This window comes from Caretta caretta, chromosome 27 (genome assembly GCF_965140235.1).
Source record: "Caretta caretta isolate rCarCar2 chromosome 27, rCarCar1.hap1, whole genome shotgun sequence".
NCBI classification, from domain to species: Eukaryota; Metazoa; Chordata; order Testudines; family Cheloniidae; genus Caretta; species Caretta caretta.
In genome coordinates, this window is record NC_134232.1 from 13,530,773 (window position 1) to 13,558,519 (window position 27,747).

Below are 27,747 nucleotides of genomic sequence, written 5' to 3' on the forward strand. Positions count from 1 at the left end.
CCCCACCCCCAACCCTCCAAGATGGCGGACAGGCGGCGGCAGCGGGCCTCCCAGGACAGCGAGGACGAGTCCGACTCGGCCGCCTCCGACAGCGTCGACTCACCGGCCGGCGCGGCCCGCTCCGGCTCCCCCGCCTCGCCCCCGAGACCGGCCCGGAGCGCCGCCGGGACCCTGCCGGCCGGGGGCCGGGGCCGCGGGGCCGAGAGCGCGGCCGGGGCCGCCAAGAGCCCGCAGGAGTCCGAGTGTGTGAGTGAGGGGGCCGGGGGGGCGCGGCCTGGGGGGGGCTGGAGCGGTTCCGGCGGGGGGCCCGGTGAGCGTCCCGGGGGGGGGGCTGGGGCGGTTCCGTGGGGGGGGCCCGGTGAGCGTCCCGGGGGGGGGGGCTGGAGCGGTTCCGGCGGGGGGCCCGGTGAGCGTCCCGGGGGGGGGGGGGCTGGAGCGGTTCCGGCGGGGGGCCCGGTGAGCGTCCCGGGGGGGGGGGCTGGAGCGGTTCCGGCGGGGGGCCCGGTGAGCGTCCCGGGGGGGGGCTGGGGCGGTTCCGTGGGGGGGGGGTGAGCGTCCTGGGGGGAGGGGCTGGGGCGGTTTCGGGGGGGGGGTGAGCGTCCCTTGGGGGAGGGGCTGGGACCGTTCCGGGGGGGGTCCCCGAGAATGTGATCGAGGCTGGGGCAGGCCATTGGGCTCAAAATGAGCCGGGGCTGCCTGGAGGGGACTGGCCCTGTTCAGCATCTGGGGGGGGGGCGGGGTCTGAGTGGCTGGGGGGCGCTTGTCACCTCCGTGGATTGTGAGCTTGGGCCCCCAGAGAGGAAGGGGGCTGGGCGGTGTGGGCTTGTTTCCCTATTGCCAGGGTGTCGCCCATCCGGGCTGGGGACAGGTCTCTTCCCTTGGTGTGTTGAGGCTTGGGTGGGGGGGAGCCAGTGTCCTCTCCCGCTTGGTTCGGGGGGCAGGTGGGACTTGCTTGTGGAACAAATGCGGCTGACTGAGCCCCACGGGGCAGGTCCGTAAGGGGAGGTGACTGGGGCAAGCATGTGGTGTGAGCGGGTAGCCTGCCTCCTGGCCCTTTTTGTAAAACCGAAGGCAGTTCAAGGGAAGGATGCTAAATACCACCTGGGGCATTTGCAACCCAAACATAACACCAGCATGGCTTGACCCTGAAAGAGAAACTCTTGGTGCTGAAGTGAAATGCTTTGCCGTGGAGCTCAGCAAGGACGGGTAGATGTCTTTACATTCTGTTGTTTCTGATCATCCGAGATGGTGGTAGTACTGTGGGGAGGACAGCTTTGTTTTTAAAAAAAGAAAAGGAGTACTTGTGGCACCTTAGAGACTAACCAATTTATTTGAGCATGAGCTTTCGTGAGCTACAGCTCACTTCATCGGATCTGATGAAACATCTGATGAAACATCTGATGAAGTGAGCTGTAGCTCACGAAAGCTCATGCTCAAATAAATTGGTTAGTCTCTAAGGTGCCACAAGTCCTCCTTTTCTTTTTGCGAATACAGACTAACACGGCTGTTCCTCTGAAACCTTTGTTTTTAAAGTGATACTGAACTTGACAGTATCCTTGTCAAATGGGTGTGTTTTTAATAACTTCCACTTTCAATTTAAAGTAATCATTCGCAACAAGAAATGTGTAAATAGGCAACAAGCTTATGGGCCCAGCATCCTAAAAATCTTGCTAAATTTCCCTCATTCAGAATAGTAGGGCTGAAGTATTTAGAGAGGAATTGATTAGAAACCCTGGATTCCATCTCCTAACCCTTCCCCTTATCAAACTGATCTTTGCTGCACAGTAAGATTTAACTTTGTTAGTCTGTGTTCAAAGATCTTATTTGCAACACACACCCCTGCTGTCCTTCCTTCATGCACATGCTACAGAAATGACTTAAACCATTGATCCAAACAGGCAAGGTAACAATTAAGGGGCAGAATAGTAGACAGTTCTTTCACATCCTCCTTTCACATCCTCATACATTAGAGTAGGGCTGGAACCACTATTGGATTGACTTGAAAAATTATGTATCAGTAATCCTTTTTCATTCCAGGACCATGTCTTTCCTCATCTCTTTCCACTGTAGCAGTAAAGATTGTACAGACACTGTTGCTCAGGTGATTTAGTTCAGGTGGTCTGGGACTGGACTTTAGATTAATAACTCCATCTGTTGGTCCACAATCCTTTCTCATGAAATTTTACAGCTAGTTAGCAAAGCTTAACATGATTATCAAGACTGACAGGTCAGCTGATAAGTGTATTGTTTGACCCCAAATAAGACTTCAGAGAAATGTAAAACAAACGGGACTCTTGAAATGGATTCAGTCAGGTAAAATGGTGTTGAGTGAAATTGTGTTAAAATTTAATCTTGTGTTTTTGTAGCTTGTCAGCCATATGGATACCACTGTGTTTACAACTTTCAGTGACTGTATACATCTCAGCTGAAAACACTCTTTCTGCCTTGGCTGTATGCCTTTGGTGGACTTAACAATTCTCTCTCTGGTTTTATGTTTCTGACATGCTCACGGAATTTCTTCTTTGCGTTTGTCATTGTCTTTTCCTCATCAGGAGGCCAGTAGTATAACTCTTAGGGGTTGTATTTGTTCTGTCTTCCTCTTTTTCAGTAGATTTTTGTGAACTCTTTTAGGATATTGCTCTGCCCACCTGTCCAATCTAATTGTTCTTCCTATGCAGTTTATAGACCGGTATTATAGTATCTTGTCATTCCATCAGACCTATTATGCCACTTTCCTATTCTGTTTTCGGGCATGTTCATTGTTCACCTGTTTTTGCTTTTAGGCTTCTCATTAATATATAGACAGTTTATTTTTGATCATGAGCCTATTTTATTAAATTCCTTGGTCTGATACTCTGCTACTTTTCTGGAATTTACCTCTGTGATCTGATCTCCTCTTCCAGTTCAGTCTTAATTTTACTGGATACAGCGTAACATTTATATTTCTGACCTCTTTAGCAGTCGTGTGTCTGAGCTGAGTGCTCCTCAGCCCATGTAGGCTGGGGGAAAGCCACTAATTTAAATAATCCCCCAGTAACCTTCTGAGCCAGCAGTCTGGTTCCAGTTTTATTAAGGGAGCCCATGATTTCTGTGTAGGCTGCCTCTTCCTCAAAAGATCCATAGTGATTAAAGGTTTCAGAGTAGCAGCCGTGTTAGTCTGTATTCGCAAAAAGAAAAGGAGTACTTGTGGCACCTTAGAGACTAACCAATTTATTTGAGCATGAGCTTTCGTGAGCTACAGCTCACTTCATCGGATGCATCTCTAAGGTGCCACAAGTACTCCTTTTCTTTTTGCGAACACAGACTAACATGGCTGTTACTCTGAAATGGGTGTTACGTTACACACTGTAACCACAGTGATCGCTTAAGGTGAGCTATTACTGGTGGGGGGTGGGTGGGTGGAACCTTTTGTCGTGATAATCAAGGTGGGCTATTTCCAGCAGTTGACAAGAACTTCGGAGGAAGAGTGGGGGGTGCGGGGGGGGGATAAACAAGGGGAAATAGTTTTACTTTGTGTAATGACCCATCTACTCCCAGTCTTTATTCAAGCCTAAATTAATTGTATCCAGTTTGCAAATTATTTCCAATTCAGCAGTTTCTCGTTGGAGTCTGTTTTTGAAGTTTTTTTTTTTTTTTGAAGAATTGCAACTTTTAGGTCTGTAATCAAGTGACCAAAGAGACTGGTTTTTGAATTCTTGATGTCTCATTTGTGTCCATTTATTCTTTTACGTAGAGACTGTCCAGTTTGGCCAATGTACATGGCAGAGGGGCATTGCTGGCACATGATGGCATCTATCACATTGGTGGATGTGCAGGTGAACGAGCCTCTGATAGTGTGGTTGATGTGTTTAGGCCCTATGATGGTGTCCCCTGAATAGATATGTGGGCACAGTTGGCAACGGGCTTTGTTGCAACCTATCCTGAAGGATGACCCATCACTCTCACAGATCTTGGGAGACAGGCCAGTCCTTGCTAACAGACAGCCCCCAAACCTGAAGCAAATACTCACCAGCAACCACACACCACACAACAAAACCACTAACCCAGGAACCTATCCTTGCAACAAAGCCCGTTGCCAACTGTGTCCACATATCTATTCAGGGGACACCATCATAGGGCCTAATCACATCAGCCACACTATCAGAGGCTCGTTCATCTGCACATCTACCAATGTGATATGTGCCAGCAATACCCCTCTGCCATGTACACTGGCCAAACTGGACAGTCTCTACGTAAAAGAATAAATGGACACAAATCAGACATCAAGAATTCAAAAACCAGTCGGAGAACACTTCAGTCTCTTTGGTCACTCGATTACAGACCTAAAAGTTGCAATTCTTCAACAAAAAAACTTCAAAAACAGACTCCAACGAGAGACTGCTGAATTGGAATTAATTTGCAAACTGGACACCATTAATTTAGGCTTGAATAAAGACTGGGAGTGGATGGGTCATTACATAAAGTAAAACTATTTCCCCTTGTTTGTTCCCCCCGCACCCCTACTGTTCCTCAGACATTCTTGTCAACTGCTAGAAATGGCCCACCTTGATTATCACTACAAAAGGTTCCCCCTCTCCCCCACTCTCCTGCTGGTAATAGCTCACCTTAAGTGATCACTCTCCTTACAGAGTGTATAACACCCATTTTTTCATGTTGTGTGTATATAAATCTCCTTACTGTATTTTCCACTGAATGCATCCAATGAAGTGAGCTGTAGCTCACGAAAGCTTATGCTCAAATAAATTTGTTAGTCTCTAAGGTGCAACAAGTACTCCTTTTCTTCTTAGTAATATGTCTGTGTGTGTGTCTGTCTCTCTCAATAGGAAAGTGAAGATGGCATCGAAGGAGATGGTGAGTAATAAGTATCTTTGGTCTGTCCTGCTGGGAGGGAGAAGTGAGATGCCTATTCTGAGGCCACTTTGAAAGGCCAGCTGTCTGTCTGCTTCCCCTGCTACAGTCTGAGTGCCTGTTCTGTTTGTTTCCTGTGAAGCATCTAGCGCTGGGCTAGATGGAGCATTGGTCCAGCATTGGTTATGCTGTTCAGCTGGGAGATTGAGGGCCAGTTTAATATTAATGCTTAGCACGTCTGTGGTTTGAATGCTTTGTGTGTCTGTACACTGGACTGTTGATGAGTTATGCCCTAAGTGTTACAATTCAAAACTAATTCATGTTTGGAGAAAACACCATTATTGCAGCATTTATGCCAAACTTCCCTTTTCTCTTCTCTAGCTGTTCTCTCGGATTATGAAAGTGCAGAAGACTCCGAGGTGAGTGTATTCTTTATATTGACACCTAGAATAGTCTTCAGAGCTTCTTTTTCGTGCATCATCTTAGCACAGAAACCAGCTCATATGCCTTGCTGAGTCCTACTGACCCTGGCTGGAGAGTTTCCCTTTGTCTCAAGAAATGGGATGACAGGCAAGGCTTTGCATCCAGCCTGTGTGGTACTTGGGGCTGGCTGTGTTGCATAAATTGTCAAAGTTATAAATGGAAAATCCCACTGAGTGATATCAAGTCTGTCCCTCTGGCCAGTGCCAGAGTATATTATCTTAGTAGAGGATACCAAGGGCAATGGTGGTCAGCACTGGCCATTTTTAAATCCAGGTGGGGTGTTTTTCTAAATGCTCTGCTCTAGGAATTATTTGGGGGTGGGTCTCTGACCTTTGCTAATCAAGCGTTCAGGTCCCAATGGTCCCTTCTGGCCCTGGAATCTGTGAATCTAGCGTTTTGTCTAGCCTGCCTTAAACTGACTGGGTCTCTGGTCCAAGAGCTGCCCTGCCAACAAACAGTACTAGTAGACTTAAAATTGAGGCCTGGCTCCTCTGTGAAAACAAATGGTACAGATCAGGGGACAGACTTTAAAACGGCAGCAGGAGGTAAAGGAAAGGGGATTAGAGCTCTTGCTATATCTTGATTAGCTGTAACTCAGACATAAATATTGAACTTGAAAAGCTTATTCTTTGGCTGAAAGAGTAATACTGAGGCTGAGCTGTGTCCAGTAATGTGGCCTGACCATTCACTTCTCACAAAAGAGAACACTTCTTGTCAGTAATTCCCTCTGTTTGTGTCACTGAGGACAGCCGGTTTGTTCAGTAAGGCAGCCATGACAGCAAACTGGCCTAGTGCCCCGTGGACGGTTTGTGTATGACAGTAGGACTAGGAGGTTGAAGGATGTTTTGGGAAGTTTGCTAGTGGCCATGACCACCTGCCAGCTGTTCTAGGGTCAAAACACTTCTCCCCTGAGGTGTATGGGGTGCTGCATAGCTCAGTGAAACTTTCTGGGGAAAAAGAGCTCTCAAAACAATCAGTGGGGGGGCAGAGAAAGGGGCGGGGAGGAAGCTTGCTTAAAAGTATATAGCTGGGCATGCCATTGCTTCAGTGTATCATTCCCTGCAGTGAATGCACGGGGGCTGCTGCAGGCTCCAAAGCCAGGTAAGAATGTGTGGGGGGAAGTGGGCTCTGAAATCATGAGTTCTTCCCCTCTCTCCGTAGTGTGCCCTTTCCGACTTGCTCAGGATAATACTTTCTCTACAGAGGCCTGTGTTCAAACTGCAGCTAAATCTCTGGAAAATACAGATAATGGGGCTCTAGGGACCCAATAACCATAGCTCCAGAGCAACTGAACTAACCCCCCCCTACACCCCATGACTTTAATGTACTGGCCCTGCTATGTGAGTTAAGTACAGCTCTCTTCTCCCGCTGTACCTAAATATAATGCAAAATCTGTGTTTCCAAACGTAAATAAAAGGAGCAGCAATTCACATGTGAACACGCAGCATTGAAAGGGAAACTAGAGCAGTCGTCGTGTTAATCGTGCAAATACTATTTTTAGTGTGGATTCCAGTCAGAGCAAGGCTTGCAGTCTCCCGGAGGGTGAAACGAGGTCAGACTCTTGCTAGCAGAGTGCTTGGAGTCAGCCAACCATGCAGTTCCAGGGAGTTCAGAAACCCAGCAGTGGCTGGGTCCAGTACTTCAGTGGGGGAAAGGAGAGCTGGTCCATGTGAGCAGCAGAGCCTGATGGCATGAGCCTCCCTTCCCCCCCTCCCCCCCCTTGGTAGTGTCTCTCACGGTGCTGTACAAAAAAAAATGGCTCTGTGGTGTAGAGATCAGAGGCTCTGGTTGCACTGTGATTTTTCTTCCACATTTACTCTGAATTCTTCTAGACTGTTGGTGGCCTAGGATTGCTCTGTGGTATTTGTGGAGAAAGGAATCAGTCTGGTCTTCCCTTCCTCTGTGTTAAACGGTTGGCCCTCTTTAGCACTGGAAGGAGGTACTGGATAGGGGGCTGGCTGGAGCTGTGGAGATCTAGGCACATAGTCTATAACTCACTGGGGAATCTGCTGCTAACATAACGTCATCTTGTCTCAGCAACTGGATGTTTGTTTTCAGGCTGAGGAAGGGGAGTACAGTGAGGAGGAAAGCTCAAAGGTGGAGCTGAAGCAGGAGAGTAACAATGCCAGTGAATCCACAGGAAAAGCAGAGAAAGGGGAAGAGAAACCTGACCCGAAAGGTGCTGTGACTGGCGAGAGACAAAGCGGGGATGGGCAGGTAGATATCTAATGTGTGCTGTGGGATCCCTGGGGTTGAGGCTGGCTGTACTTAGAAGGGCTGCTGCAGTGTAATGAGTTCTCTGATTTTGATAGGAGAGCACTGAACCAGCTGAGAATAAAGTTGGGAAAAAGGTCCCCAAGCACTTGGATGATGATGAGGATCGGAAGAACCCTGCTTACATACCCCGCAAAGGGCTCTTCTTTGAACATGATCTCCGAGGACAGGCCCAGGAGGAGGAAGTCAGGTAGGTAAAACTCATGAAATTTCCCTGGCTAAAGAGAGGTTGAGTCCTCAGCCAGCACCTAAAACATCACCGCTCTTGGCTTCCGTGTTAAATACTTGGCAGACTGGGAGATTTTCGAAGACTTGTGAGAAGTGGCCATGTGGTGGCCCAGTTGTCCAGTTCTGCCAGGCCTGGCTTTGGTTTCACATGCTCCTAAGGCAGCAGGAACTGGTAATGCTACCAAAGCCCGCACTGAGCCTCCTGCTGCTGAACTGTGACCCTTTTGCTGATGTAAAGGAGTGCTAATGGCTGGTTCCCAAGGAAATCCTGTCTACCTCCCCAAGCTGGCAGGGCAGAGACTCTCTGAGTCCTGAAAGTCTGCGAATGGAGTTGGAGAAGGGGAGGTGTTCCACAGTCTCCCATGCACACCCCTTCCGAGAAATAAGCAGCCTTTGTTTGCATTCTGTACTGTCTGGAACGTCCATGCCCATTCCACCCACATATCCTTGGCTTTGCAAAGACCTGTTGGGTCTCTCCATATCCCTGCTCCAGGCCGAAGGGTCGCCAGCGAAAGCTATGGAAAGACGAGGGCCGCTGGGAACATGACAAATTCCGGGAAGATGAGCAAGCCCCCAAAAGCAGGCAGGAGCTGATTGCACTCTACGGCTATGACATCAGGTCGGCTCACAATCCCGACGACATCAAGCCGAGGAGGATGCGCAAACCACGGTGAGTTGCCAAAGCCTTAGGGAGTCCAATCAGAAGGCCCCTCATGTACTGGGGAGAAAGATCAGCCTTCTTGCAGCCACCGAGATGTTAAGCATCAAACTGGGAAGGACTTGAAGGCGGGGGTTGGGCAAAGAACTAATGGGTGCATGATGTTCTGCTGTATCCGCGTCAGATTGAGACTCAGGTTCCTGGCCTATCTGGGTGCTGCTTCTCAGGGAGAGGAATGCCTTGGAATTGTGGGGATTCTGGTATTACTAAGGAGCAGAAGCTTCAGGCTCTGGGGGAAGCCAGCTCGAGGATGGGCAGGTAGAATAGGTTGCCTTGGTGTATTGTCTTTGGGAAAGGATCTTAAGGGGTAATTGCAGCCCTGGTGCTCATAAATACCTCCCAGTGGTGCAACTCAGGGGTTTGTTTCTGATCCTTTGCGTTTCCTCCCCCACCCCTTAAGGTTTGGGAGCCCTCCGCAGCGAGAGCCAAACTGGGCCAACGAGAGGCAAAACAAGCCTCCAAGACACCAGGACTCTGATAGTGCTCCGCTGCCGACACGAACCTTCATCAGCCGGCACTCCGCAGGTATGGGTAGGATGCCCCCAGCCAGAAACGTTCCGAGGGTGGGTGGCTACAAAGAGAACCGTCCAAGCTACCGAGCTGTGGAAGCAAACAGCCAGCACCTCTCTCGAACGGGTGAGCAGGCTAAACATGAGAGCAGTTACCGGGCGAGGCGTGTTGAACAAGCCCCGGAGAGAGACCCCTCTCCTGAAGCAGAGAGTGTGCATGTTCACAGCAGTCCTGCCAAGAAGGAAGAGATCATTTTGGAAAGCCAGACCCCAAGTACAGACTCTGTACAGCCGCCACCAGATAGACCCATCGAAAAGAAATCCTATTCCCGGGCCAGGAGGACCAGGAATAAAGCTGGCGATGCAGGAAAGCTGGCAGATGAAGTTCCGCCTCCAGAGGGATTGACACCTGTGCCTCCGAAACCAGTGCAGGTCGTGACGCCCCCTCCGCCTGCGAAGGCCGGTAGTTGGGAGACACCAGTAGAATCCAGCATGGATGGACTCGAGCAAGACATGACTCAGTTGAATCTAACCGAGCAGTCCTGGACCCAAGGACAGCCTCCGTTCATACCGCCTCGGGAACTTCGGGGTAAGTGCCATGGGCCATTGGGTTTTCATTGGCTTTCCCCACTGAGTGCAGCACAGCTGCTGTGGCTATAATGGTCTGACAGTTAATCGGAGCTTGAGGAATAGGTTAATTGTCTACGCGTAAGTGCCAGAGCACCTAGCTTGCTGGAGTTGCAGGCTTTGATCTCAGGGGTAGGTACGTTGAGTTCCATGTGATTTACTCTTGGTTGGAGTAGAACGCTTTAAATCAGATCCTCTCTGCTTTCCATGGATAAGGGTCCCAAGGCCCTTTGCAGAGGAATAAGAATTTACATTGTTGTATTTGACAAGCATTCCCCAACACTCCTTGCTGTTAGGCGGGTTGCTGGCTCGCCTCAATCTCAAAAGCTGCATGTCACTGGTGCCTGTCTGCAGACATCAGTTGGTTTGCTGCTGATACTAAGTTCCTTAGTTTAATAACAGAAGGATTGTGAAACTGCACATAGACTGAAAGACAGACTGGACAGCATGATGCGGGGAGGATTAATGCACGTAAACACATGTAAACTTCTTGTAGGAGCTGAAGGGCTCTAAATGTGGAGCATCTTTTGAGAGGAAGTAGGGAAAGACTTATGGGTCCTTTAGGATATCTGCCCGGTAAAAAGCAGCTGTTATCAATGGGATGGTTGAGTGGATTAAGCAAACAACGTGTGGAATGTTGAATAATAATGACACTCTCCTTGGGAGTACTATGTTCTGGTATAAGCTGCCTCCCCGTAGATAGGAGTAGAGATTGATATGGTCCCAAAACAGTGTTTCGAGAGAGCTGCCGAAGACTCCTGTAATGACAAGAGATTCCCAACCCTCCAGAAAGAGGGGTTATTTAACCTGGAATTCATAGAAAATAAGTGGAGTAATTTGAGGCTGGGGAGCGTATGATAAGAACTAATCATTCCCTCTCTTGCCATGTCTCATGTTGTGAGAACAAGGGGATACTCGATGAAACCGAAGGGCGGTACGTCTGGGACAAACAGAAGGAATTATCCTCCTTTTGTGTACAACGTTCCGTAATTAGCTACGTGTAGCCTGGTACCGCAAACTAAATGGACCAATGGTCTGATTGGGAATGGGAAATCCTCTGTTCTTGTGCACTGAGCTTGGGTGCTAGGCAGTTTCTCCTGCTGCCTGGAGTGGAATCTGGCAGGATTGAAGCAAGGGCACTCATGGCTTGGCTACCCAGGAAAGTTAGACCAATGTAAGCTAAGGTGGGACTTTAAATTGGATACAGTCAAACCTGCATAAGTCATTCTGTGGACACTCTTATGCTGATGAAGGGTGGCCTTTTTTGGGGGAAGGGCTTTAAGCTAAACCAGAAAAATCCGTTTGCACTGGAATAAGTGTCCAGTGTCCATATGAGGTTTTATTGCAGTATAATTGTACCAGTACAACTGGTAATATTCCTACCACATGATCAATGAGACTTGTGTGTATCTGGATAATTCCCTTCTTTTTAAGGCCACTTTAGTTCTGAATAAAGAGCATCCACACCAGGGTTTAATGTGGTTTAACTACTCACTTTCATTCACACCTTGAATTTGGATTAACTTTCCTGAGCATCCCCTTGTAGCAAGCCTTTCCTGCCGCCTCCCATCTCCTGGAGGCGATGGCAGGAGTTAGTTTTTAGGAGGAATTTGGGTAGGTGAACAGGTTTTGGGAGGCATTCCACACACAAACATATATTAACAATGTAACCGGTACCTGTGCATGCCTGATAATTGCCTTGCTCACTCGCACTGTGTTGGAAGTAGCTCTGATCAGTTTCTGACTGTCACAGGGTGACCGGCCCCAGAAAATGAAGCAGATCCAGCTGCCCTATGCCAGACTAGTTGCTCCCAGTTTGGCCAGTTAAGATTTCAGGACAGCATAAGGGGCTATGAAGGATCTGGGAGAATCTGAGAGGGAGCCCCCAAGTAATTCGGGGAACACTGGTTCAGTCAGGAAAAGCAGCCGGTGAGAATGGGCAGAGCCTGGGGGATTGGAGGTAATAGTAGGGGCCAGAGCCAGGCAGGGCTGAAGGCAGGAAGAGCAGCAGAGAGAGTTGCCTATGAATGTCTAAGCCAGAGACCTGAAGCTGGGGGCTGACAGCAGGGGGGCCAGGGGCGTGAGGGATGCTCCCTTGGCGAGGCTGATCTCCAGCAGAGAGGCAGTGGGGGTTCCTGCTGGGAGGAGCAGGTTTGTACTCCAGCTAAGGTGGCTGTCCTGGCAGAGGGACAGAGGAGGACTGACACAGAGTCCGGGGGTGGTGGAAGATGCTGGAATGTGTTGTGGAATGGCCGAGAGGATGTGATTTTTAAGGACTGCTTGCAGTGGGGGTGATAAATGGATTATTAGAACTCGGGATTTGGACAATTTACACTCTGGTTTTCATAATAAAACGGCTCCAAGGAAGGGCATTATTGAAGCAAGAGAGGCTGAAGTTGGAGTCCTTGGGTTGCCTGACAGGGGAAACTGAGGCAGACGCACTTGTGGCGTGGCCTGCCACATGAGGGCACTTGGGGTGGGGGTGGGGGGTTAAACCTATGACACGGAGATTGAGATTTTACATGTAGTCAGAGTTCAAGGCCAGAAGGGACCTCCCAGTCTTCTAGTCTGACCTCCTGTCACAGGCCACCCACACCACCGCAGCCGCAGGCTAACCCCAGCCAGCGAGAATGAGATCGAAGTATCCCAGCCCTCAGGAGACTAGATTATTTTGTGCCATAGACAGAGAATAGGGGTACTGAGGTCCCTGCAGTGGCTGGGAAATGGGACACCCCCAGATAATCCTGGCAAGTGACCTGCATGCTGCAGAGGAAGGTGAAAATCCCCCTGTCACTGCCCATCTGACCTGGGGGAAATTCCTTCCCAACGCCACACATGGCGATCAGTTAGAGCATGGGAGCAAGAACCAGCCAACCAAGTGCCTGAGAGAGAATGTTCGGTGCCATCTCTGAGCCCTGGCCCACCCCGGCCAGTGCCCATCTCCAGAACAAACTCCAAATACATTCCCTTCCTTGACCCCTGTGTGGGGCTGGCTGGATCCCTGAAGCATGAGCTTTTGGGAACATGAGATGTAAAGAGGAAGTGAGCCCCATGGCTGCTGAGCCCTGCCCCCCACCATCACAAGCAACCCTGTCATCCCATCACACTCCTAAATTTGTCCAGCTGTCCCCACAACTCCTGGCGTGTGACCTGCTGCTGCTTGAATTTGAAAACAGATGATTAGAAACCCATGATAAGGGCTGTCTTGCTTAGTGAGTTTCAACTGGAGCTATAGGGCTCCACAAAGATGCTTGTTTATGATCTAGACACAATCCTGGCCCCAGACTCTCCCAATAGGGTGAGAGCTTTCATCTGAGAGTAGGAGTTGAAGCCAAGATGTGTTTAGGAAGAAGCTAGCAGACTTGGTCTGTGTTTCTTGTATAATTTATCCAGGATATTTCATTTCAGGATTCTCCTCTTCATATATACTTTGTACAGCCACAGAGCCAATCGCGCAATGGTAAAATAATTGTAGAGTCCCTTTGTACTCAGTACTGAAATGTATAAAACCTTAACTTCTCTAATACCTGCTGTAGTTTTAAGGACGTTATCATCGTCAAAGCTCCTTATGATATATACATTTTCACTGAAGTTTGCAAGGCATATGTTGTTCTTACTGCAGTAACTCCTCTAAAACAGTGACATTTTCTGTACTGCGTTTCATGTAAGTGGGCAGATGACTTCTAGCAATGCCTCTGATGCATAAGATCACTTACTATTGAAGACAAGTGTAAGACTTAGTAACCAGTGTCTCTCTTTTCCTAGGTATTCCTAATCATATGCACATGGGAGCTGGACCACCACCTCCGTTTAACAGGATGGAGGAAATGGTAAAGCTGGGAATCTTGTATGGAGTGTAACTTTTCTTTTTAGTAATTTTAAGTCAACGTGTTGATTTGATTCTGTGCTGTAATGGTTTGAACCTGGCTGCGGCACACCAGCATTTCTCCTTTCCTTGTGTAGACGCGTTTACCATTTTGTTTTTTTAAGCTGAATGTAGATTTCCAGGTAGGTTGGGTGGGTAATGCTGGATAGAGCAGTGACAAATTCCTCTTTGTAACTCTCTGTGGCTCACAGAAGCCTTTGAACTCTTTCAGGGAGTACAGGGGGGCCGTGCAAAACGTTACTCATCCCAGCGTCAGCGGCCACCAGTTCCAGAGCCTGCTCCCCCCATGCACATCAGCATCATGGAAGGGCACTATTATGATCCATGTGAGTGACCTCTGCAGCTCCAGTTCCTCTTCACTCAGTTCTTTAGCACACTCAGAAATGAGCTTTCAGTGGGGGGGATGGGTGGGGTTCCCGGCTACTTAAGAAGCTGCTCCATCAGTGGGAAGGGATATGTGGTGTTTTCGTACAGACATAAAACCAAGTTAATTATTGGGAGCTTTTCATGAGTACTTGAAGAGATCCTTCCTCTTAAATGGGACATGGTCAACTAGTTATAGATCCAATATAGAGATGGTTACAATTTCGAAGCTTAATATGAAATGATTTCCTGAAATCTTTCTTAAACGTCCATGACAAGAGTTTTCTGGATTTAATCTCTGCCCTAGTTTGTAAAGCACCTACCGCCATTACCTTCATCATTGTGTGGTCGTCTGCAGCTTTGGAAACTCAGCCGTTGTTCTAGATCATGAGAAGTGGAAATTGAAACATGGTAGAAATCATTTCATTGACATTTTATGAGGGAAAGATTGGGGAGTAAATGAGATGCTGAAAATCAGTCTAGAAGTTCAAAGCATTAAAGGAGGAAGCTACGTAAGTGGTGTGTGTTCCATTACAGATAGGTTTCAGAGTAACAGCCGTGTTAGTCTGTATTCGCAAAAAGAAAAGGAGTACTTGTGGCACCCTAGAGACTAACCAATTTATTTGAGCATGAGCTTTCGTGAGCTACAGCTCACTTCATCGGATGCATACCGTGGAAACTGCAGCAGACTTTATATACACACAGAGAATATGAAACAATACCTCCTCCCACCCCACTGTCCTGCTGGTAGTAGCTTATCTAAAGTGATCATCAGGTTGGGCCATTTCCAGCACAAATCCAGGTTTTCTCACCCTCCACCCCCCATTACAGATAGGAGATAGCTGGGAGCCCTCCCTCTGTTGGGATCCTGTTGGGCATGTGATCCCATTACTGGATGGCATACGCAGTTGGCAGCGTTTCTAATACAACAGCTCTCAAATGCTGTGGCTCTCTTTGACTTCTGTAATCAACGTGACTCTCATTACAGCAGAATAAGCTAAATAACGTTTGTTTCCTCGCAAACCGTTTTCTCTTGCAGTGCAATTCCAGGGACCAATCTACACACACAGCGAGAATCCTGCCCCGTTGCCACCCCAGGGTATGATTGTACAGCCAGAAATGCACCTCCCACATCCAGGTGAGCCACCGTCTCTCACCTCCCTGCCCTCACCAGCAAACTTGCTAACCTTGCATTTGGGGAAGGTCCTGTCTGAGCACAGGCCTGGGAATCAAGAACTCCTGAGCTGTAATCCAGCTCTGATGTAGACTCCCTCTGGCCTGGGCCCAGGCATTTAACTTCTGTTTCCCCATCTGTAAAATGAGGCATATTCACCTACCAGCTCATGGCTAAACTAGTGGGCATCTGCATTGCATTTTGAAAATGGAAAGCGCAATGTGAACGTTGCTGATCTGTTTAAGTCTAAAATCAAAGGCCCTTCAATTTCATAGCCATTTACGGTAGCATCTCTGAATATTGAGATGAAGGTTGACAAAGGTGTGTATCCATTTCTTAAGCATTAGATCATAGAGTATCAGGGTTGGAAGGGACCTTGAGGTCATCTAGTCCAACCCCCCTGCTCAAAGCAGGACCAATCCCCAATTTTTGCCCTGATCCCTAAATGGCCCCCTCAAGGATTGAACTCACAACCCTGGGTTTAGCAGGCCAATGCTCAAACCACTGAGCTATCTCTCCCCCATGCTCTCTCCCATGGTGCTGCTATGAATAAGTGATGTGATCTTTGTTAAATGTCATATATGTCCATGTAAATATGTTTTGTTAACTGCTGCATTTCCTTTGCTTATGGCCAGTGCAGGTCCAAGACCTCTTGAGGGTGTCTTGGAAACTTCTGGGTAGAACATTGCTGGTTTTGTGCAGAATAGTTGGCTAAGTCTCATCCCCGTTTTAACGGAAAGCTTGAAGCAGCCCATCCCCCTCCTCCTTCTGGATGGGAAATGCTTTGTTGCTTCTCTGACCCAGCAGCAATTAGATGTGAAGGATCCCAGAAATCAGGGAGACAGCAGGTCTCTTCGACTTGCCCAAAGGCTAATGCAGGATTGTTTCCCCCATAGTAAGTAACTTACTGGTACACTGTCCAGTCCGTTTTAATATGATCCATATGTTAGGAGACTCACCACTTTCTTGGGAAACTGGAGGCCGCTGTCAGCATTCTGCTATTTGTGTGTGAACTTTCCTGTCTTTAAACAGTGCAGGAGTTAGTCTGTCATGATCGCGAGCCAAGCAGTCTTTCACAAAGTGCTCTTGTTCTATAAGCGCCCTCCTTATTAAGATAGCGAAGGTCAGAGCAAGGCTAACCCAGAGATGCTAATTCACTTTGGCAACCAAACAATCCCAGCCTTCTCCGAGGATGCGTTGGTTTCAGAGGTGACATTCCATATGGATTTATTTTGTTTCACTTCCTAGGTTTACATCCACACCAGACACCAGCACCTTTGGCTAACCCTGGCTTATATCCTCCACCAGTCTCCATGCCTCCTGGGCAACCGCCCCCACAGCAGCTGCTCGCACCCACCTATTTCTCCCCTCCCGGAGTCATGAATTTTGGGAATCCCAGTTACCCCTATCCCCCAGGAGCACTCCCACCACCACCACCTCCCCATCTGTATCCCAGCTCACAGGTAAGCTGGCTACAGCACGCTTCGGTTGTCTTAAGCAGCAGTTTTTTAAGCATGGAGCTATGGAATCCTATCCCGGTTGGGTCCATATGTTGTAAGGCCTTTGAGACAGCCTGGAGTAGCAGCTGGTCTCCCTGCCATGTGGGGTTGCTCCCTAGAGGAGGCAACACACTAGGTTATTAAAGCAGACTTAAGACTAAATCTTAGTAAAGAGCATGAATGAGGAAAACATCTTGCTTCCTACTCATTTTGGGGAACAGAAGGAGCCTGATCTGACCTCCCTGGTTCACCCACACTGGGACCGCATTTGAATTTTAGTTGTAAACTCCCTGATGGCATGTGGTGGTTGTATCATTTGGGTCAAGAATTTAAATTCTCTACCAGGGCAAGAGAACCAGGAAATTGAAGCTGCCTAGAAGTACATTAACTAGATGGGTCTGTTCATGGTCCAAGCTAAGCCAGGCACAGAGAATTACAGGATTCTCTTTTAGAGCCTACTTCCTTTTGCTTGTAAACCAAGACAGCAGGCTGGACACGGTCTGGTGTTTGTGATCTCAGCAATGTGGTAGCCCAGAGGCCACTTTTGGGCCAGGAAAAACCTCTGTGACATCACAGTTCCAAAGGTTTGGGAAAGGTTCTTGTGTGAATTGCTGGAAGCCAAATGGGGGCTCTCTCTTAACTGCCAGGCCTGTACGTCCACTGGCTCAAGTCCTGTAGCCATATAGTGTTTGTCTCGAGGTCTTGACTTTCTGGGGGCGTGTGAGCTTTTCCAGGGCATCCTGCTAATGATGGGAGTTGTGGCAGGTCAGAACCTCCTATCGCTGAGGCTGTCTTGCAAATGGCACACGGGTGACACTCAGTGGCAAGACAAAAGAGGTGCAGTTTCTTAACCTGCCTAAACAGTTTTGACCTTTCCCTTCTCTGCTGGCCTAGCTGAAAAGAGAAAGTTTGAGCTGGAGTAAGCACAGGACCCCAGGGCTCCTGGACATGGTCTGGGTATGATGGGGAATTATCAGCTACCTTGAGCACAGACCAGTTGTTGTTTTAAAGTGGAAACATGATATGACCTGTGGAAAAACCATGCAGGGCATAATGACCCCATCTGACCTTACCATCTAAGAATCCAACCAGCTTCGCTGTAGGCTGACCCAGTCAGACAACTAACCCTGGCAGCAAGGCCTCTGCCAGTGACCCTGGACTGCCTGGGCAAGCCGCCTGGAGTGGAGTGTGCTCCTCTAGCTCACTCCTTTTTCAGGTGTTTGCAGACAAAGCTTGGCACCTGCATTCCGCAGCGCACCGTGAACCCTAACCGGCTGCGCTCCCAGGGCAGCTCTGCTCCCTTCTGGCTTTAGAGGATGCTGTTTTTAAAGCTGTTTTACCCTCTAAAGAAAGCCAGGCCGAAGCCTGCGGACGCCTGGGCAGCTGCACCCTGCGTCTTGTCCCATGTCAGGAAGAACTGACCCTTTCTGTTCTTTGGGAGATGCAGGCCCAGGCCCAGGTGTATGGAGGGGTCACCTACTACAACACTGTCCAGCAGCAAGTACAGCCGAAACCTTCTCCTCCACGAAGAACATCCCAGCCCGTGACTATCAAGCCGCCGCCTCCTGAGGTACTGACCCCTCTGCCGTGCGCTGCTGTGGGAGACCCTGTGGGAGCCGTTTTCCCAGTGGCCTGCGATGTCTCTCTCTCCCCCCCTCCCTCTCCCCCCTCAAGAAATGTGTTGTTTTCAAGAAAATCTTCAACTGTCTAACCTTTTGACGTGTCCCAAACTCCAGCTTCTCGTTGCAGGTTGTAAGCAGGGCTCCAGTTAATTTGAGTTTCTAAATACTTTAAATCTAAACCCACGTACAAAGTAAGTCCCAAGTTGACTCTTGGTTTCCTTTTTGTTTAGAGAAAAAGATACTTAAAATCCAGTTCTCACTTAGGAAATTGTGATTTCTTGAGAAAAATAAATGCTGACCCCTTGACCGTGTAGAGGCTTAAGGGGCAGGTTTAAAGTCTGTACAGAGACGATGAGAATCAGTTCTCTGCTGAGTACCATTTACCCTCTCCAGCACTACGCACTTGTGTGTGTTTTGGTGTCCTTGTAAATGTCGTCCAGTGCACAGTAAGAGTTTATTGAGCCTCAGTCACAGCGTGTGCAGAACCACGGGGTCGCTTTCCGTGCGTCAGGAGAAGAGGCAGAGGCCTGGGATCGATTCCTGGCTCTGCCACAACTCACTATGTGACCTTGGGCCTTAGTTTCTCCCATCCATAAAATGGGAAGAATGTGCACCTTTGTTCAGTGCTTTGAGATCCTCTGATAACAGGTGCTTCCGAGATGCCTGGCTTTAACCAGTAACAGTGAGGAAATCTCAGGTCCCATCTCCTCACTGGCCTATTTAACGTAACCACTGTGCAGACAGAGTTTGCCTTGAAGTGAGATCCTGGAGGTTGAATCTGGTGGCGCAGCCGAGACAAAGGGCGGTGGGAGGACGATGGCTGCTTTCTAGTGCCCTGGTGTGGGGAACATTTGACCCACCTAGGTGATAAAAGTGACCCTGTGCTGAGAGCTTGTGAATGGTGTGGAGAGCGTGCTAACCTTGTGGCTTGCATCCTCCCCCTCTAGGACAGCACAAGTGAAAAATCGAAGGAAAGGAGCAATACGTAGGGACACCCACCTCAGAAGTTCCAGCCCCGGAATCGGCACCGCCAGCAAGCAGGAAGCTCTGACTCAAGAGACGTCCCCTTCTCCGTGCTTAGGTGAGGCCAGCGGGCCCCCACCTGCAGCGCCCTGCCGCATCAGTATTGTGCCCAGGGCCGGGCACTCTTCCCTCTTAGGTGTTTAGTGGGGCTCTCCTGCAAACCGCCTCTCTCCCCGCTGCCCCCATTCATTGGGTCATGGAGGGCGTTGAAATACTGAACACAAGGGTCGCTCCTTAGTTACAAGTTCTTGTGATTCCCCTTCCCCTGTTATTAAATGTTTGGCCTTTTCCCATCGTAGCATATTGAATGAAGCTGGCTTAGTTCTGTCCTGGTTTTTTGTTTTAAAAACGAACTGGCCCTTTCTGTTAAGCTGGCTATAGGAATCTCTGTTGGTCAGATAGCCAGGAATGTAACCACCTCCCCAAGGAAATATCTGATGTTACTTTGTTTCTTCAACTCTGAAATTAGCAAGTTTATTTCTGCCATTGTTTAAGCTTAGATGTCTGGGAAAGGGCCGCTGAGTGTTAGCAGTCTGACAGGAACACGCTGGCCGTTGTCACCACTTAATTTAGAAGCTCCTCCTCTTTCTTTCTGGAGCGAGCCCTGCTGGTAACTGTGTTGTGGGAAGTTTCTGTTGTCCAAGTGTGTGCAAACTCTCAACCTGAAACAGACTGGAAGCAGCATGCGCCGAGGCAGGGCAAAGTCCAGTCTCGGCTGCCCCACCAGTGCACGCTTCATCCAGCAAAGGCAGAGTTCCTGCTGCCTTGGGACTCTCCACTAAATGGGACCCAAAGAGGAGCATGCAGCTTTCCAGGCATGCCCTTGGTTTTCTGAAGAGCTGTCCTCTTGCTTGCAGGCTGCTTTTCCTTCAGCCTTGTTCTTGGGCAAACCGGCTCGGCAGGATAATCCTGTGTACAATTTGTACCCAGCACTTGGGTGTTGCTTCTGTGTAAGTGGAAGGTGATGCAACCAGCCTTAACAGATCCACTTCCAAGGACGGGGGCTGCTCGGTCTGATCCCCAAGGAGGAACACTGGCTGTGCACATACCATAAATCGGTTCCTCTCCCATTAGCTCTGAAATAGCCTTGATCCCTGTTTTAGGAGTCCGAAGCCTGGCCCTGCAGCACTGTGGTTGATGGAGCAGCCTGGCTTGCCCATGCCGCAGCGATCTGCGGTCGCGTCTCTGCAGCATAGATCCTGCAGGGACCGCTGCACCGCTCCCAGCTACACTCAAGCTTGGCTTTGGCCTCTCAGCTGTTTGCAAATTGCGTTAGGGGAACTTGGCACAAAGGTTGCTATTCAGCCCTGGACACGTTGGGGCAGCGCGCATCTGAGTCGTTCAGCGAGTTACTATAAAGCAAGCGGTGTCTTGGCCTGTGAATTCCCAGCCACGGGGAGAGGGAGGAAGAGCCCCCACCTGCCTGTTTCGGGTTGAGAGCGTTTCACGCAGATGTGGCTTTCGAATGGAAGTACTTTTTTGTTGGTGTTTGTAATTTAACAACCTTTTGTACTTAGTTGAAATTAACTCAAATGGCATTTTAAAACAAATCCTTTACATTTTAAATGTAAACTGTTTCTCTGCCTTACGGCTGAAATGTATCATTTAACATATCGGTCGCGGGACTGACGTTCTAGTCCTAACAACACTGTGATGGCTTTTTTGTTCCTGTTCTTTTGGAGTGCGCACTTGTAACCAACATTGTAATGACTAGGTGGAGATGACAATACATCTTAGAAAGTAACTGGTGCTCTGGGTCTGTCTTTCGTGCTGCAGGGTGGTCTCAGCAATAGCTTGCCACGAGACCTGGTATTGAGCTATCGTCTGGAAGGGCGGATGTCCCCTCTGCCATACAACTTCAGAAATGCTTGGAAAACAAGGGTATTAGAACCACCCTAATTTCCGCCTCCCCAAGCTTCTAGCACTGTTGGAAAACCAAATCCCGTTCTTACCACTTGGTGAAGCTCCCCACATGCTCCTCTCCATGCTGACTAAGTGCCATTTTTAATCATGCAGTCACTGCCCTCTCCCTCCCGAAGTTGAGCCCTCGTGCCCTCAGCTCCCTGCGTGAACGATCAGCAGAACAAAGCGTAGCTTCGCGCCGTGGTTTGTGTGTTACATCCAGGGGGCTACAAAACAAGACTGTTCAGAGTGCGGTGGAATTGCGGCTGCCTACGTGGTGCTGAGCACGCACTTGCATAGCGCTCGGCAGGAGTGTAACGACCCTGCATCCAGCGCCGTGCTTCCGCAGAGCATTGCAGGGCTGTCTGCGTCTGGCACGCCAGGGGGGCTGGGCTTCCGCTGGTGTCTGGGATAGGTTGTGAAAGAATCCGTACCATGGAGGCAGCTTACCCTGGGCTGTTCGGTTGGGCCCACGTGAGAGGCACTGAGGTTCCCTTTGGGCTCAGCGTAGGAGGAGTGGGTGAGATGCTGGAGGTGGGCAGAGCTGAGAGAGGCAGATGGGGTGGGCAGCTTTTAAACCTCTTTGTGGAATATATGAATGGGTCTGGTGCAGAGGTTCCCAAACGCTGCTCTGTGGGGAGCAACTGGGTCACATGGCATGGGCTCTCCTTTTCCACGGCGGCGATTGCTGTAGCTCTAGTGCAATCTGCAGTCCGGGGCGGGCTGGCGCAGCGCAGGGCAGGGGTCCCGAACTCGCCTCTTGAGCAAGACACTTAACCTCTGTCAACCCTCAAGGGCAATGGCCTGTGTTAGACATGAGTTGAGAGCCCTTCTTTGTGTGCTAGCAGCTGGCCAACAGAGGGCAGCAGGGGCAAGCAGAGAATTTTGTAGCCCTTTCAAGGAGAACTTAAGAACGGCAACGCTGGGTCAGACCAAGAGTCTCTCTACCCCAGCATCCTGTCTTCAGATGTCGTCTTTAATCTCTCCTATGGAAGCTGTTCCAGACCCCTGATCATTTTTGTTGCCCTTCTCTGCACCTTTTCCGATTCTAGTATCTCTTTTTTGAGATGGGACAACCAGAACTGCCTGCAGTGTTCAGGATGTGGGCGTACCATGGATATATATAGTGGCATTCTGATGTTTTCGGTCTTATTGATCCCTTTCCTAATGGTTCCTAACGTTCAGGTCACTTTTTTGACTGCCACTGTACACTGAGCAGATGTTTTCAGGGAACAGTCCATGGCAACTCCCAAGATCTTTCTTGAGCGGTAACTACTAATTTAGACCCCATTGTTTTGTATATGTAGTTGGGGTTACTTTTTCCAATATCCATGGTTAAGAAAGAGGGAATTCAAACTGCAAGGAAGGGCTACTCAGATGATATGGGGAATGGAGAACCTACCATACGAATCTGCCCATTTTCTCCCCCCGTTTAGTGAGATCCTTTGGTAGCTCTTCGCAGCCAGCTTTGGACTTAGCGACCATGAGTCATTTTGTATCATCTGCAGATTTTGCCACCTCACTGTTCACCTGCTTTCCCAAATCATTAATGAATGTGTTGACCAGCCCAGGCCCCACTACAGCTCCTTGGAGGACCCCCGATTATTACTGCATTTTCTGCCTTTGTCGCCTCTCTCATCTCCCTGAGCATTTCACAGTCCCTGGCACCATCCTGATCTGGTGGTCAGTAGGATATTCCTTCTGCTCCACTCTTTTGATTCAAGCGTGGAATCTCTAGCCATTGAGCTCCTATGGTGTAGTTAGATTCGTTAAAGGTTTTTCCCTTATTTGACTGGATGTTTTCTCTCACGTATGGTGCCGCTCCCCCACACCATGACCTACTCTGTCATTCCTGCTTATTTTATGCCCTGGTATTACCACATCCCATTGATTATCCTCATTCCACCAGGTTACCACTCTGTCTGTTACAGCCATACCCTCATTGAATGCCCCGCGCTCTAGTTCACCCCTCGTAGTCGCTGGATTTCTAGCACTTGTACATGTTGCCAATATTCTGTTGCTTGCCCTCCTGTGTGGAATGCTGACTGGAATGCTACAATGGTCTGTTCTTCACTGACTCCTGCCTGCTCTTACCAGCTGCTTTCCAGGTCTCTGTTCCGATTTGCAGCTGACGAGAAACAGTTCCCTGGCCGGTCAGTGCCCCTGCGTGGCTATTCAGCTGCCTCCTGGACATGGTCGCTGAAGTGCCGCCAGGAGCTATTTTAGTTCTTACCTACAACTTGCTTTCATGAAAGGGTTGTTTCCTTGGCGGGTAAAATCCATGGGCCCAGCTGCATGGGAGGAACTTGGGGGTGTGCCCGACAGACCAGAGCGGCTGCTGTGGCCAATGCAGATGCCACAGTCGATGGTAGCCAAACCACTTACACTGCCCGGCTTGTTGGAAGGCTGTTGCTGGTAGCCAGCTGCTGAGGCAGTTGGAGGTCCTTGCAAAGCAAGTGAGGAGCTGGGTGCTGGCAATGAGTGCTGATCTCTGCACCCTGGCACTGCGTCACGGGTGCAGGGTGCAGCCAGCCTAGGGTGTGAGGTTCCCTGTCCTTCGCCCCACCTTCGGAAGGGCCCGTGTTGAAATGCTGCCCAAGGCAGCGATGAGCAGACCGGGAGCCGTGCTGCTGCAGAGCGCCAGTAAACGTGCTGGGTGGCCCGGCCGCTGGAATGAGGGCTTGGCACGCACCCTGGGAGCCGGGAGGGTGCAGAGCAGGCAGGCCGCCCCTCCCAGGAGCATTCTGGGCAGGCCTTGCCCTTTCAGAGGAGCTGAGGGGGTCTTCGCTGCAGGTGTAGAATGAACCCAGGCCTCCTTACACTCTAACCACTAGCCTCCATGCCCCTCCCACAGCAAGAGCTACAAACTCTCCGTTCATTTCCTGCCCCCTCTGCTAAGCCAGGCCTAGCCAGCGCAGCCCTTTGCTACAGCCCGTCTCACCTGCACCCCAGCTGCAAGGAAGGGACGGTGACCCAAGACAGACCAGTCGGGCTGGGCCAAGGCTTGCTGGGGCGCTGCAGAGGAGAGCAGGGACACCAGCACCTGTTCTCGGATCACACTGAAACCTTCGCATTTTGTTCCTCTAGCACCTGTGGTCCAAAGCTTTCCTGGCACTGACGCTTGCGAGCCAGCTGTGGCGAGGGGACGTGACTTGCCCAGGAGTCCTGGCCACTCGACCCTGCTGCTCACGGGGCTGGGATCTTGCTTCGGCTTGTGGGGCCGACAGCTGGTAAACCAGGTGAAACTGCCCCTTCGCTGTAGGCAGCTGGGTGTGAGTGGGCCGAGCTGCTTACTGGCTGTGACCTCCCGGCTGGGGCCAGTCCCACGCAGCAGAGCCCTGCTGCGTGCACAAGTGACTCCGAGCTCGATACTGCAGAGGGCGATGTGGGAAACCCCCTGGAGCACGGCTCTTCGAGGATTCAGCCAGCAGCTTCCCCTGGGGACTGCTGCGCCTCCCTGAGTGAAACTGGTTTTGCAGGGCACCTCTGTGAGGGGCATCAGGGTAGCAGCCAGGGGCCTTGGGTGAGGCTGTACAGGCAGACCCTTCCCAAGAGAGCTTACAGCCTAAATACATGAGGGGCAAGAGGGGAAACTGAGGCAGAGAGGGGCAAAGCTGGAATTGGACTGGGTGGGGAGTGGGGTTTGGTGGACAGAGCAGGACTCAACTCTCCTGGGTTCTGTCTTCCCAGCTTTGGGAGAGGGGTATGAGGAGGGGCTTAGAAAGTGAAGCCTCCTGGTCTGTGATCTGTTTCTGCCATGGACTTGCTGTGTGACTGTATGGTGCCCCCTGCCTCAGTTTCCCCATCTCTTCAGCGAATTGTTGATAGATTGTCAGTGCTCTGCAGCAGGGCCATCTTTCTGTCCTGGATTTCTACAGCACCTGGTGTGGGGCTCATGACTGGGGCTCCTAGGTGCTATCATAACAGACCTAATAAATAATGTACACTGCCTGCCATGGCGGGGGGTCCTGGGCTGTGACTGGGGATCCTAGCTCCGGCTTGAAGCCCGTGGAGGAGCTGTATTTTTTCCACACAGGCTGATCTTGTTCTCTGAAACGGGAGGGTAAAATTCCCTTTTCACTCCCAGCACTGCGGCGTGAAAACCAGTTAAAATTCTCGCTCAAACAGAACATTTCCCTGTCTTGAATGCTTGTAATTTTCCCTCCCCCGCACGGTCTGTTGTGAACGGTGCCACGGAAGCTTCACACTCCGCTCCCCGCCGGCTGCTTTTCATTGCTTGAGAAAATTGAACGTTTCATGCCCGGTTTGGGGGGCAGATCCAGTTCCTGGCTCGGTAGGAGAGTTAGCAGCAGCCAATAAATCCATTTGCAAAAGCCCCCATCCCAGCAATGCTTTGTCAGGGCAGGTGTGTTTCCTGTGAGAGAGGGGTATGGGGGGTGGGGCGGGGCTCCTGGCTTTGGGTCCCAGCTCTGTGCCCATATCCCCTCCCTCTGTCTTGGCTGCTCAGGTGGACAAGGACTCTGTCCCCTCGCGAGACGCCCGCGCAGTGGGGCTGGAATATCGGGTGCGCTCGTTCCCTGGGACAGTTATGGGAGCTGAACAGGGTGGGTCTCTGCCCTGCTCCTAGTGGGCAGGTGCATCCATCAAAGTCCTGGGCCTAGAGCTCCTGGGTCCTCCCCAGCAGCTGCTGGCACCAGCCTGTGCCCTCTGTGCCCACTCTCTGTCCCACCAGGTGCTTGGGGCCCAGCCTGCACCCTCCCCTCTGAACACGAAGCCGGGCACTGTCTCAGCTGCACCCGGCTGGCAGCTCTTCTCCAACTCCCCGGCACCATCTGCGTGGCAGGCAGCTCTCGACTCCCATCTGCGGCTCAGCTGGTACGTGCTGTCGCCCTGCTCCTTCTTGCAGTGGTGTGCAGAGCCGGGGGGTATGGGGGGGGGCTCTGCTGGTCCCGGGTGGGGGGGGGAGGGCTAGGGTTAAAAGCAGCTGAGTCCCTGGGGGAGGGGCTGGCACAGGCTGCCAGGCCTCAGCAGTGCCACTTGCAGAGGAGTGGGGCTGAGATCAGCTCCCCTGGGTCATGCTGGGCTGAGACCTTCTACCCCACAGCCGGTAGGAGGGAGGGGACCTGCTAGCCTCAGCCCGCCTGTCGGCCCCAGACCTGGCTCAGGCCTGCTGGTAGCTGGGTCACGCTGAGGCCCCAGAGACCTGGGCAAAGGCCCAGCCAGTCACCCCAGCTAGCAGGGAAGTGGGGAGCCCCTACCTTGGGCTCAGGAAGCTCCGCCTGAAGAGTGCGGTCACAGCCCCCCACCCCCTGCAGGGGGGTACAGAGAGAAGGGAAGAGTTGGTGAGCCAGGGTGTGGAAGGTTTTGGGGGCAGAGGGTTATGGGGGGGATGGTGTTGGGGGCAGGGGATTTTGGGGTCATGGGGTTAGAGGGGGGGTTGGGGCAGAAGTGGGGTGGCATGGGGGGGGTCTTTCTGAGGTAGTGCAGCTAGAAGCTGGACCCAGGAGCAGAAGATCACGCGCACCCCTGGCTCCAGCTGGGGCCAGGAGCCAGGTCCCTCCTGCAGGCGTTGCGGGGAAGGGGCAGGGGGGCGTCAGGCCCGGCACTGGGGGGCTCCGTCTGGCATTGACGGGGAAGGAGCTTTGCTCTGGCTCCTTTTCCCTAGAGGATGTTACCAAGCAACCGGCTTAACATGGCAACACACAGCGCCTGCCGGGAGGAGCTGATGAGATCCCCCCGGGCTCCCTTCCCCTCCCAACTCCCCCCCCCCAGTCCCAGTCCGGCCGGCTTTCGGAGCCAGGCAGCGGGGCCCGGTCGCTGGAGCACGGACGAGGCATGTTCCCTGTGGTCCCTGCGTCCTCCCCGCTGCCCATGAGTCTTGCTCCTCGGCGCAGCACGTGACGGGCCTGTGGAACTCCCTGCCACTGGCTGGAGTCAGATGCTGTGCTAGCTGCAGAGGGCGGCATGGCCGGGGGGGGGGACAGATATTTGGGCCCGTTTGTTACCTCAGGCCTGCTGGCACCGACATCCCCCTGGCCCCTCACCAGGCTGGGTCCCCCTTTCTGAGCTCCCCCCGACTGGGGGCGAGGGGGCAGTTTGGGGGTGCTGCAAGAGAGGGGGCACCCTGGCTGGCGGCATCATGTCTCCCCCAGCAGGTGATTGACACAGCGAGTAACTGCTCCCCCCTGCTGCGGCCTTCACTGCCAGTTGCCCAGGGGTGAACCCTCTGCCAGCCCCGAAGGGCTCACTAGGCCCCAGGCGGCTCCAGCTTTGGTTGATCTCCCAAAATACACCTGAGCCCCATCTCCTCTGTCGGCCGCGCTGCTCCGGCCTGGCTGGGCGGCCCTGCTTCTGGGGTGTCCGTTTGGCCGGTGCCTGGAGCTGGGGAGCGGCGCAGCGTGGCCAACTCTTATGGTTTTGTCGTGAGTCTCAGGATAATCATTGCTTTCCTTAAAGCCCCAGCTCCTGGAGTCAAGTGGGTCTGTGCCGATCTCAGCCTTCCTTCTGACAGAGCCAGTAAGTCCCCAGCCCTCCTGGCTGTGGAAAAAGCTGCACATGGGGACCCCAGAGCACCCTAAAAGCTCAACAAGCAGAAGGCAAATAAAGAGCCCCCCAAAGCTGTTACTTTTA

The 27,747-nt window shown here is 51.2% G+C and overlaps 1 protein-coding gene across 11 annotated transcripts; it reads left to right on the forward strand.

Annotated features, from left to right (window-relative positions):
- On the forward strand, positions 1-27,747 carry CASC3 (CASC3 exon junction complex subunit). Of its 11 annotated transcripts, XR_007353808.2 has the most exons (16): positions 2-246; positions 4,824-4,851; positions 5,230-5,267; positions 7,390-7,548; positions 7,644-7,795; positions 8,327-8,503; positions 8,952-9,649; positions 13,453-13,517; positions 13,785-13,899; positions 14,976-15,074; positions 16,359-16,573; positions 18,051-18,179; positions 19,179-19,312; positions 24,244-24,395; positions 25,850-25,992; positions 27,574-27,747. XR_007353808.2 is itself a non-coding variant. In XM_048829732.2 (14 exons), the coding sequence occupies exons 1-13, from the start codon at positions 22-24 to the stop codon at positions 18,379-18,381; spliced, it is 2,136 nt and encodes a 711-aa protein (XP_048685689.1). In that variant the 5' UTR covers positions 2-21; the 3' UTR covers positions 18,382-18,422; positions 19,179-20,998. The 11 variants fall into 11 exon arrangements, 6 of the variants coding, with proteins under 6 accessions (XP_048685689.1, XP_048685690.1, XP_048685687.1 ...); XR_007353807.2 differs by having other exon boundaries at positions 24,244-25,992; XM_048829732.2 differs by lacking the exons at positions 24,244-24,395; positions 25,850-25,992; positions 27,574-27,747 and adding an exon at positions 18,346-18,422 and having other exon boundaries at positions 19,179-20,998.